General features: G+C 34.2%; 1 protein-coding gene across 1 annotated transcript in view; it reads right to left on the reverse strand.

Annotated features, from left to right (window-relative positions):
• The window catches only part of DMD (dystrophin), a 2,517,447-nt gene that overhangs the window by 1,414,197 nt on the left and 1,090,135 nt on the right, over positions 1 to 13,115 (reverse strand). Inside the window, exons 33-35 of the mRNA XM_012638704.1 lie at positions 2,131 to 2,310; positions 1,691 to 1,819; positions 700 to 870 (exon numbers count right to left, since the gene is read on the reverse strand). Coding sequence (XP_012494158.1) covers positions 700 to 870; positions 1,691 to 1,819; positions 2,131 to 2,310 — 480 coding nt within the window. The remainder of the gene's footprint in view (positions 1 to 699; positions 871 to 1,690; positions 1,820 to 2,130; positions 2,311 to 13,115) is intronic.

Genomic DNA, 13,115 nt, shown 5'->3' on the forward strand with positions numbered 1-13,115 from the left:
AGGCTATCATGCAAAAGTTCCATATCCCCTGGTTCTTCATTAAATAGAATAAATACAAATGAACATATAAAATTACAAAAATTAGGATATATAAGCTTTGCAATTATTTGTCTCCATGGCTTGAACATTTCATATAGCCTGATGGATTTTGTCATAGTAAGTGTCTGCAACTAGCAAGAGCAAGTTAAATACACATACGTGCACAACCAGGAAAGAGGTACAAACATCCTAGATCGTGCAGGAGATGTACAAGGCCTCATTTTTGATATTTAATCTACATTACATACAAGCAATGTTATATTTGGCAAAATATATCAGCAGTGCTTTCTTTTGATAGATGTCTTTTGTGCTTTTTTTTTTTTTTTTGGCCTGCAGCATGCGATTTGTTACTTTGCTGTAGGTGACCCCTGAAAGTACATATGTAAACGAATGCAGAGTGCAGTTCTAGCATAGCTGTGGCAGAAAAAAAAATTAGAGAGAGAAAGAGAGAAAGAGAGAGAGAGAGAGAAAGAGAGAGAGAGAGAGAGAGAGATTGATCTCCCATGATAGTCAGTGGTAAATTTTCCTTAAATACATTTTGGCCTTCATTTTCCTTTTGCAAACCTTGCTGGGGGGCTTGCTTTCCCCCTTCAGAGCACTGCGCAACCTTCGCATGAGATCATTTAGCACTAGTTTCCACCTTGGAGTAGATCTTCCTACCTTTCCAGTCTTAATTCTGTGAGAAATGGCTGCAAATTGATGGTTGAGCTCTGAGATTTGGGGCTCTACTACTTTCCTGCAGTGTTCTCCACGGTTTGCCATCAAGTTGGCTGCTTGGTCACGTGTAGAATCCACCTTTGGGCGTATGTCATTCAGTTCGGCCTTTAAACGCTATATTCCATGAGTAAGAGACAGGGCTTGAAGTTAGTAATTAATGGAAGGAGGGGATTCTGGGGGAGGGTTGGGGAAGGGAGGGGGATGGGGAGAGAGAAAGAGAGAGAGAAGAAGAAGGGAGGGGAAACACATGCAAAAGAATAGAAAGGGAGGAAAAAAACCAACTTCCATAAAATAGGTTGATGCATGTCTATTTGAAATGCTTGGTTAGTCTGAGAAATGACTAGGGATGTTTTCCTTACTTCTCTATGTTGCCTGCAGCAGTCATGATATTTTATATTTAGTATTATTTTATCTTATCTTTACTGAATTTAATAGTTGTGGAACAACCTAAATATGTGCTCAGGAGGGAAAGTAGCTGAAAAACATTAGGACTAATTACTGAGAGTTGGATATTGCATAGGTAAAATATCCAGATGATTGGATTTCAGGGATTGACTCAGGCTGAATGCATGACAGTGGGCAACTATTCTTTCTGTTAGATATGAGAATGTGGTACAACCACTAAAATTGGCAGGAATTTGCAATATGATGCCAAAATACATCCTGGAATCCATTTCTGGAGCAGATTTTAAATTGGGTGTAATTAGCAGAGAGGTGCATTTGGACAGGTATCCAGATTACAAAATTCTTCAATATCATTAATCCCCAATCAAAAGAGGGAGAGAGGGAGGAAGGCAGGGAGAAAGGAAGGACAGAGGGAGGGAAGTATGGATTGTTTTACTCTTATTAAGAAGTGCTTGGCATCTTCTAAGACAAAGATGATTGATATAATTGTGCATTTTGAAATTACTTTTCATAATATTTTATTTGCTACCTTAAGAACATCTTCTTTTTGCTGAGGTTTCTTTTTTTCACATTCATCCAAAAGTGTATCAGCCTGAATGATCCACTTTGTGATGTGATTCACATTCTGATCAAAGGTTTCCATATGTTTCTGGTATTCCTTAATTATACAAAGACATACCATGACATAATTGGTTAGACAATAGTTTCAAAGAATTTGCCTTACTTTCTATAATTTTAAACATACAAAAATGTAGTATCATTCAAATTACTTTTAACTGAGACTTCACATAGACTACAGCAGAAACTTGGAGAAAAATACGTGAAAATATAGTTATAGATATTGAATTAAGAGCCAGTATATATGTATAGTTGAAGAATTTTCAAACACTGTTACTATTACTGAATGCTTATGTATTTTTTTTTCTTATTACAGAGAGGGGTAGAAAAGTTTCTAGCTTCCAGTCTTACCAACAAAAGGTTTAACCACTCTTCTGCTCGGGAAGTGACAGCTATCCAGTTACTATTCAGAAGACTGAGTTTATCTTCCACCAAGGTCTCCTTCTTGCCCAGAACCGTTTTTAAGGCCTCCCCTAGCTCTGTGACACTCTTCAGGTGAACCTTCTGTTTCTCAATCTCTTTCTGAGTAGCCTGTGAAAAAGATAACATTGAGTTTCAAGTAATGTATTGTGACCTTAAAAATTAATGTTTACGGATGTCTGCATGTATGGTTACTATGTTAAAATTTGACGAAAGTTTAAATCTATAACCATGTATTCATGAACCATGAAAAATCATACCATACATATTGCAGTTTCATTATTTGGTATATATGAAGATATATTTACACTTAACATGATGCATTTATTATTCATGATTATAAATGTTTAATAAATATACACATTGTCCAAATAAATATATTTGTATTTATTTAATTTGTACATGGATAAAGGTAGACATTTGAAAACCCATCTGCAAATAAGGAAGTGCTTTTAGAAAATTCAGCAAGTATGGTGCTATTGTATTTCTAGAGCAGGAATTTTCAGCCTTTTTGTGTCATGGACCTCTTTGGCATCTGGTGAAGCTTAAGGACTCCTCATAATAATGGTTTTAAAAGTATAAAATATGATTTTTAATGAAACCAATTATACCAAAATACAATTTACAAAATATCTTTTAATTATGCTGTGGTAATACATATTTTCTTTATTAATGTGTTAACGAGATCTAGCATAGGGTCTTTAAGATAATTTCAAAGTAGTAATGAGCAAAACTGGCATTTTTAAGTATATCTAATGATTTGAACATGATATAAAATTATCTGTCATTTCTATTGGTGACAAAGGTACAGGTACTGCTATTACTGGGGTTTGTTACATTTAAAATTGAGAAAATGCTTAATTTCAGTCTTAGGTGAATGAAAATAAACATCTATTTTTTTCCAAATCCAGGTTAGCAAACCTCAATTCTATCCACGTATCCCAAAATAAATTCCTGTAAGAGAGCATGACTATTTCCTAAGACTTGGTTTAGAAAACATGAAACATTCACAAGGAGGAGAGCCAGAGCCCAACAGATCCTTTCTCAAGATTAACTGAGTGATATAGAGGTTGTGATTGGCAAATGAGCTAAAAATCCATTTGCAAATGGAGCCAATATTTTCATCACAGAAAGCCAAAGCCAAAGCAAGACAAAATTGCTGAGTAGGAGCAAGAGGAAAAAAGCAGAGGATGCCCAAGTGCAAAGAGTCAAATGCAATAAATGCACAGAAAACAACTGAGGTGGTCCATACAAAAGAGAGAGAGGTGGTTAAGACCAGCTTACATCTAATTTCTTACTCCTAGATGCTCTCATCATGTCTTTTCTATCTTCATAATATACCTAAGTAGTCTTTGTGACTGTCTTTCCTCCACACCAGCAGGTCCTGGCCCATTCAAAATCACTTCATAAATGTTTTGCTTTTGCCTTTGACATCAAATAAGCAGGGGGAATAAATGAAGTTGAAAGATTATATGAAAAATTTCTATACAAGACAGAATCACCGTTTCTTCAATCCTAAGATACTATTTTGTACATATGTTTGTATTTTTCAATATAAAAGGACATGAAATTAAGGTAATTCATGCCAAATGAACTTATCAGCCACCATGCATAGGGTTATTTGTAATGTAGTTATCATTTGTTGCACATGAGTGAGCTTAGCAATTCATAAAATCAATTTCTTCATATAGCGATTATAAATGTTTACTAAGCTCCTACTAGATGCCAGTTATTACTGTAACAGAATCATAGGTAATTCTACTCAATTTTTTCTTTTTTTTTTTTTTTTGGAAAATTATGAGAACTAACTCCTTTGGGTAGACACAGTCCCCTCCTCTGGAGCTTGAGTTGGGGGCAGACATGGACTAGATTTCAACCCTTTCAATCCTTTTCTTCACTCTTGTGTAGTATACAGCCTTTACAACCATAGATATTGGCCATTGTTTTAGGTGCTGTGGGTAAAATGGTAGAGAAGCAAAATTCCTATCCTTTGAAAATTTATATTCAAGTATGAGTTTGTCAAAGATATGGAAAAATATATAAATGATGATTTTCCATTTCCTATATTCCAGTCTAGTGACTTATCATGCCAGTAAATTTATTCGCAAAAGGTAACACCTCAAAAAGTTGAATCTTAATTTATATTTGGATCACTAATTATCTCTTAAATTTATTCATAAAAATGACATTATGTTTTAGTGTCAATGTAAAAAGTTACTGCATACACAGATTTTTGTTTCTTACAGACCAGGCAATGCAATTAAAGGCAATGTAAATTTCCAAACCTCAGAAGAGATCAGAGAAGTTTTGATGTCCAATGATATTTCATTTAGTTAATGGAGACAATAAAATAAGAAATGTGGGATAATTTCTAGTGTCTTTTTAAATTCCTCAAAAATTATAAGATAAAATTAAAAGCTGTTTATCACCATCATGAACATGTGTTTGTAAAAAGCAGTGATCATTATGATGGTTTGTAACTGCTAATGGTCAAAAGTGATTCACAGGAAAATTTACATTCTGATTGTTAAACAATGAGAACTAGAGTTAAATCTTTATATGTGGTATTTAAAAATAAACTGGAATTTAATCATTTGCATAAATACTATTTTGGTTAGGAAAAATATTGTGTTAATTTAATAGATATTTTATTTTTTCCTCAAATGTGTTTTAATCAAAGGTATGACTTAATAAATATCTTAAATATGATATTTAAATTACTTAAATATCATACTTACTTAAATATCAATAGTCAATGTATATCAGGTGCCTAATATCCAGTCTGCACTGTGGTATTCACTACCAGAGATAAGGAAGGAAGTGATCTCTGCATTCCCTATTCTAATCATGCCTATAGTGTAGCTGCAGAGAAAAGCTTAAATGCAAGGAAATAATTTCATATAATACTAGAAGGAACATAATTTTTTATATTTTTTATTATTTTTTAATTTTAGCATATTACGGGGGTACAAATGTTTAGGTTATGTGTATTGCCTTTGCCCCACCCGAGTCAGAACTTGAAGCATGTCCATCCCCCAGACGGTGCACACTGCACCCCTTAGGTGTCAATATACCCATCCTCTCCTCCCCCTACCACCTGCCCGACACCCGATGAATGTTACTACCATATGTGCACATAAGTGTTGATCAGTTAATATCAATTTGATGGTAAGTACATGTGGTACTTGCTTTTCCATTCTCGTGATACTTCACTTAGTAGAATGGGTTCCAGCTCTATCCAGGATAATACAAGAGGTGCTAGATCACCATTGTTTGTTGTGGCTGAGTAGAACTCCATGGTATACATATACCATATTTTATTAATCCACTCATGGATTGATGGGCACTTGGGTTGTTTCCACATCTTTGCAATTGTGAATTGTGCTGCTATAAACATTCTAGTTCAGATGTCTTTTTTATAGAATGTCTTTTTTTTCTTTGGGTAGATGCCCAGTAATGGGATTGCTGGATCAAATGGTAGTTCTAGTTGTAGCTCTTTGAGGTATCTCCATATTGCTTTCCACAGAGGTTGTACTAGTTTGCAGTCCCACCAGCAGTGTATGAATGAGGAACATAATTTTTTGGAAAGAGATGACTCATGGCTGGGATAAGCATGAATGGCTTCAAGAAAGGGGTGACACTTGAAGCTGTAGTTTATCATAAATGATTGGATGGTGTGGATTGACTAAAGACAAAGTAAAAAGCAATTAGAAGGGATGAAATTTGGGATAAAAGGCTACCAAAAGAGGAATATAGGGTACTTATTTTAAACTAAAAGCATACATTTTATGAGGTTATAGAGGAACCATTTTTTCTTGCTCTAATAATTTATCATAACAGAAGAAGGTCTGCACCTGCAGACATCTGGGGAACTAAACTAGAGCTATTGCTTTGGCCACTCTCTTTATACCATTACTCATTCCTCTTTAAGAGAGCTAGTTAATTTATGAGGTAGGTGATATGAGCAGAAAGAACTGAACATACATGACAATTTCTCCCCTTCAAAAGCATCTAATCTTCAGCACACATGCCTTCTTCTGTCTTGTGGGGTGAAGGGTGAAAAGCATTTTGGAAGGTCTACTCTTCTGAAGGGGCAAGTTCAAATTCAATAACTAAATTGGCTAAGTTATAACTCAGATCTTTTAGGTTTTTAAATCATATAGTAATGTGACAGCTTCTAGTGTTGATTTTGAGGCTCAAGAAAAAGCAAGATTGTGTGCACATAGTTTTATTTTCACCTATGACATGGTCATAAGACTACTTTCAGGAGATTCAAGAGCAGTTGAATGTGAACTATATACTTAAAGGGATTTTATGACATAGGAAAAATGTCTGAAATGAGTAAACTCAATTTAAATATAAATTGCCACAAACTCTAACATACTTTTATTTATTTTCCATATATTTAATTTATAACATTTTATAGCTCCAGAAGAGTCTAAATATTAAGCACAGACTTCCATGATTTCAAATAAACAAACTTGTTGTCTATTTCTTAGCCATAACAATTTTAAATGCTACTATAAATTCCTTACAATAAATTAATGGGTGGAATGAATTTAATTTATTCTAGTGAAGACACATCCTGTGTTCACGGGAAGGATGAAAAATACTTTCTGATTCATTCCCCATATCTACAGGTGAAATTGATTATAGAAACATTAAATGGCATGTTAGGTTCAGGATTCAGCCATGAGCTCATCAAGTCATATCACTGATGCAGTAGCAGGATGGGAAAAATCTGCTCTGTTGATCTCTATTGATGATGATGGAAGCATTTTTTAAAATTTTATTGAAATGTAAAAGTGTTGGAATAACTATGTGGTCCCATAGGAACACATCCCAGATGACTTCCTCCAGCGGTAGAGAAATGTAGCTCACTTGGGCTCAACACTCTTCCTCACTCATTTCACATTTTCACAAATTTTCCAATGCCTTCCACAAGTTTCTTGGAATTTCCCAGGGACTTAGATTCTCATGATAACTTCTCTATCTGATCTTCTATTATTTCTACCCTGTTTTTTTTTAAGTTTTAATCTCTTAAGAGTAGCGTGCTCTATAGAGTCTGTTTTCACTCAGCCCCACATTTATTCAAATGTGTGCCTTAGCACCGTTTCTTTATATATTCTCCTCCCTTTATTAGGATGCTACTAAATCCCTGCTTTAGTTCTTTATCTCTTATTCATTTTCCCTCTAATTTGGATGAAGGGTTAACTAACACACCCACAAAAAGTATCTTAAAAGGTCCCCCTACCTAAGTGAATTCTGCCTTTACTCAGTCTACATAAATATTATACTATTACTGGTCATTGGGAATGGGGGAGAGTTCTTTCATCTTTTAGCTATGCAATATATTCACAAGAATAAAATGAATAAATTACCATATTAGTAATTAGCAATTCTAAGATATGAATTTGTCACATTTTAAGGTTTCTGAAATTGAGATGAAACAATTTATATTTACCTTTAATGTGATAGTGTTTTTATTTTGATTCACACCAGCTGTAATCAAATCATTGGTGCATCATACAATCTAATATGTCTTAAATGTGATGAAATATGATGTTAATTTCTTTTTCAGGGCCCTATATTATGCTATCATGGCTAGAGGTTTAGGACATATTTTACTATTAGGCTAATGTGATGGAATAATATAATGATAAATTTTAAAAGAACATAAAACATTAGTGTATTTTATAGCAATGTGTACTGACTTTTTATTAATAATGTATTGTCAAATAAAAAGAATTTCATGAAAGCAGAATGTGCAGAACAGAAATTATAGCTATAACTATAATGACAGTGAATAGTGACTCCAATGGCATTTAACAGATGTTCTATTTTCTAAGTAACAGCTGCTTGATGCATTCATTGTACCAAGTTAATGATCTGCTAGTGTTATTTCACTTCACAGATAAATTACTGTGCTGTCTTTAAAAAAAGATATATAATTTTTCATGGGAATGATAGTGTAACAGACTTTAGAAATAAGTAATAGTTCTCATGCTTTTATAGCTAAGAGGAGTGATGAGTTGAAGCAATTATCCAGATAATCTAGGACCAGACACTAGATCTCTTTAAACTGTGAAAGCTGATTGTTTTAAAAAAATACAGGACATGGTTGACTGAACTGAATGTAGATCTCATCAAAGAGCTTGAAATCCATGGATATTGTATCACATTATCCAGTGAGTCTCAAATTTGCCAAATATTAGAGTCACTGGCTACACTCAGGCCAATTAAATCAGAGTCTCTGGTGGTAGGCCCCAGGCACTGTTACGTTTCTCAAGTTGATTTCAGTGTGCAGCCAAAGTTGAGAACCACTGACAAACAGAAAGACATATTCTGTCATGAGTTTTTATTGAGTGATAGTCATTAAATTTTAGGAGTGAAGTAGATGTAGAAGGATAATTGAGGGAACTAATAATTGTTCTTCCTGATGTTAAATATTACAAAAATTGTCTCCAAAATAAATGTTAAAAGCAAATAACTTGTTATGTAAGTGTTATTTAGACAATGATTATTTTGCATTATGAAAGACCCTGAATTAAATTTACCATTTTTTGTACATATGATCATCTCGGGCAACTCTTGGTGTACTAAGACTACTGTTAATAAAATCTAATCATTGATTTCTGAAAAATGGTAGATGTGAATGACCCAAAAATCTAATGAATTTAATGTATTATAGTACCAAAAAAGTATATCCAGTGAATCATATTTGACCATTTTAATTTTTAGATGACACCGTGGAATAATAAGGGGTTTAATGAAGCTGAATTATTTAACTGACTTTGAATTTTTGATGAATGAAACTAAATTAGAAATAAATGAAATCAGTTAGTGATTAAATCAGAAAATCATATAGATTAGATTTTGCTGAAGCTTATATTTTCCAAACAGAATGATCATCAGGGAAATAAACTTCTATTTAATCACATACATATTTACTTTCCTATGATTATATTTTCATGCTTAATTCATATGCTAAACCACTGGCTAGTAATGGGATAATCAGAATTGATTGACTAATATCCAACTAAATGGAGTGATTTTAAGACACTAACAAGTAATATTTGAAATCTACAATCATTCTAGTGGGAACAGACTACAAACTATAATAGGTGATAAATGCACACAGGTTTTTCATTTTATTATTTTAATGTGGACTTATATTTTCTGCACTTTAAATTTAGCCATGGCTTATTTTATTCTTATTGTGGAGAATAAATACTGTTTTTGTACTTTAGAGTTAGAGTACCTTAAAACTACTAGAAAATAAGATTTCTAACAATAATTTGATATAGTAGAAAAAACTATTGAAACCAGAGATACTATTAGATTCTAGTTACAGTTTTGCTGTATATCAGGACTTCTATTTTCTCATCTATAAACTGGGAATACTTGATCAGATAATTGTTTATTTTTCCATTTGTTCTAAAACTTGCATAATTTTAAATGCACATCAGTATTTTTCTCTTCTCTCAAAAAATTCTTTGTCATTATATTTTAACTTTTATCTCTTAAATTGAAATTTATTTTTGAACATATTATTTAATGAGTATGTACTATGTGTCAGACACTACCTTATGTATATGAGAAACATCAGTGAACTAAACAGACATTTCCTCTGTACTCTTGTCAAGTGATTTGTCAATGCCTGCTCATTAAGTCCAAGAGAGTAGGTGTTATCCTGACAGCTCAAGGATATGTGTAGTGCTGGTACTCAAACACCCAAGATGCTAATAATCTCCCTTAACTTGCCTTACCATTTCTTTCCATTGTCTCTACCCTATAAACACAGTGTTTCAGACCTCAAGCTGGCAAATCCCATTAACAGAGAGTGGTGAGGTGTGAGAAGACAAAATGTTTGATCATTTATTAGGTGACAAATGTCACAGTTACAGCTCTGTCATGGCATCTCTGTTGTCTAGACCATGCAGCTAGGAGTGGTCCATTTTTTTAAAATTTTAATATTAATTTTGCCCTCTTTAATACTACTCTGATGGAAGCATAGTGTCTGAATTTAAAAACACAGTGAAAGGGCTACTTAGCTTTAGGAATTTCAACTTAGTGTTTAAAGTTTAACTTTTCAATTCCCATTATCAAGCTTTTATCTCATTTCTGCTATTATTCTAAAATGTCTCCTTCACGTTATTTTAATTTTAAAACTTTTTCCCTGTCATTTTTAACAATTTGGAGGACTTTTTAAAATTTATTCATTTTCTTTTCTATAACTGTAATCTGGAAATCTGGTCACAGGGTGGGAGCAGACAGGACTCTTTTCTTACCTGCTGTCCTTTCAGTTAATCAACCCTTCCCCCATCCTAGCTACTTCTGAAAGTTCTTCCATTCTTTCTCTTGTGGATTCACTAAGAAACTGACATGAGCTACCTAAGATATTCTTGGGCTTAGAGTTCTCTCCAAGTAGATGGCACCTTTAAACATCTGAAATTGTGTCATGAGCCACCCAGTATGTTTTGGAAGGGCTATGTGCACTAGCATCTATGGTTTTGAGTGTGTGACTACTGAATTTTGAGCAGGGGAAAAATTTAGATGAATGATTCTATTTAGAAAAGAACAATTCTACAATACTCCTCGTCTAGAAAAAGGACCCTAGCAATGCCAAACTTCTGATACCCATTCACAAAGAAGAAATGGCAAAAGTCCAGGACCAGGCTTGCGGCATTGTTTCTATATTAGCTTTCCTCTAGTTCAGAGATTGCCACACTTTTTCTGTAAATGGCCACGTAGCAATTGCTTTAGGCTTTGTGGGGCATTGCAGTCTCCGTCACAACTACTCACTTCTGCTGCTGTAGCACAAAAGCAGCCACAAATAATACGTAAACAAATAGAAGTGGCTGCATTCCAATAAGAACCTTACTTATTATTAGACACTGACATTTGAATTTTTTATAATTTTTATATGTCATGAAATATTGTTCTTTTGATTTTTTTCCAACCATTTTAACATGTAAAAAAACATTCTTAGCCTGTTAACAGTCAGCAGAATAGATTAGGCACACCAGTTATAGTTTGCCCATCTCTGCTGTAGTTCATCTGACTCTAGTTGATTTCCCTTCCTCTTGATGAGTGAGTGTCTTAAGCATTCTTCCCTATTAGGAAGTTCAAGAAGTTGGCTAGAAATGAGATGGCCCCTACTAGGTCTAATCTTTTAAGAGTTCCCATAGCAACATTAATCTTAATATTGAGGAGCCTGGACCCATATGAATGCTGAATCCTTAGGAAAACGTGAATGACTATTTTAGCTCTAGTACTGATCACCCTAAGAAAGTAATCAAGAAACAGAGAAAAGGATATTGGGCTTTTTAAATTGGTTACTTTTTTACACTAAGGGAACTAAGATCATTTGCAGAAAGGACCTCAGGTTCTGATGTTTTTACCACACCCAATGACTTGCAGATATTTCCTCTCTAATACTGATTCCCTGAGAATAGAAGTGTGGTAAGGAAAGTAGATCCTGGACTGCTATCACACAAACTGACCACTCATATTCTTCCTTTGATTCCATTTTGATGAATTTTTTTTTTTTTTTTGCCCAGGCTAGAGCTAGAGTGCCATGGCATCAGCCTAGCTCACAGTAACCTTAAACTCCTGGGCTGAAGCAATCCTCCTGCCTCAGCCTCCCAAGTAGCTGGGACTACAGGTGTATACCACCACACTGGGCAAATTTTTTCTATTTTTAGTAGTGACAGGGTCTCACTCTTGCTCAGGCTGGTCTTGAACTCCTGAGCTCAAGCAATCCTCCCACCTCAGCCTCCCAGAGTGCCAGGATTACAGACATGAGCCACCGCACCTGGCCTTGATGGAAATTCTTGATTCACAGTTTGTGCTATTCATTTCCCTGACTATTTTCATCAAGGAATAGTTGATGAGAATCAATGAGTCTTATTCTAATGTAGTTAATAAGATTGAGAAAACCAATAGACACACCCTCTCTAAAAACTGGAAAGACTATGTTCTTCAGTGGCCCAGGTGAAATTATTCTGCTAGGTTCCTGTTTTCTTGCTTAATCAGCAAGAATATCTTTGGCTTATGCTTGGCTAAATCTGATGAACAGTGGCCATATTCTTTTAAACTAATAATTTCCAACAGGTAGGTGTTTCTTAATTACTAACATGTATCTTACGGAACCTGGAAAGAAGGGTGTCCAAAAGGAAAAATCCCAATCATTTGACTTTTTTGTATGTTTATTTTTTTGTTATTGTATATTATTTTAGACACGCAGAAAGCATATGGAATATAATCATTACTTCTGTTTCCATAACCCGTCTTAGGGAATAAAATATTACAAATATTATTTAAGTTTTCAATGCACATCTCATCCTATTTCCTTCTCATTCCTCAGAGATAGCTCCTGTTTTATATTAAGCTTTTATTTATTCTCATGTCTCTATGGTTTTACTATTTATTATATGTATTACTAAGTAATGTATAACATACTTTTAAGCATTTTAACTTTTGTATAAATGGTATCACTGCATCATTTAAGGTGTTTTGATTTTACTATGTATCTCAAGAAGGTAGGGTTTTATATCTTTTATGCTTTTGGCAACCTTCCCTTGACTTTTTGAAGGGAACAGCATTAGAAGAGGAACTGTGAATTTCCCCCTCAGACCAAGCTAAGTTCAGAAAGAATACAGCTGATTTCCTTGGCCAGTATGACAAGAAAATGTTCCTTTTAATTTCTACTTGGTTCCCTTACAAGTTGGAAGTGATTCATTTCAACACCGAGTAGCACCTCTCTGAAGGTGCACAGAGTTGACATTCTGAGTCTCATAAATATGTTTAAGTCTTGCTAGGAAATTGGGTGCCAAATTTGTGGTTCTATTCTTCCCTGACCATTCTGCCACCCACAGGATATGGCACAAATATTTCTATTCAAATTTTTTCTT

Source organism: Propithecus coquereli, unplaced genomic scaffold (genome assembly GCF_000956105.1).
Source record: "Propithecus coquereli isolate 6110/MARCELLA unplaced genomic scaffold, Pcoq_1.0 Scaffold132, whole genome shotgun sequence".
NCBI classification, from domain to species: Eukaryota; Metazoa; Chordata; class Mammalia; order Primates; family Indriidae; genus Propithecus; species Propithecus coquereli.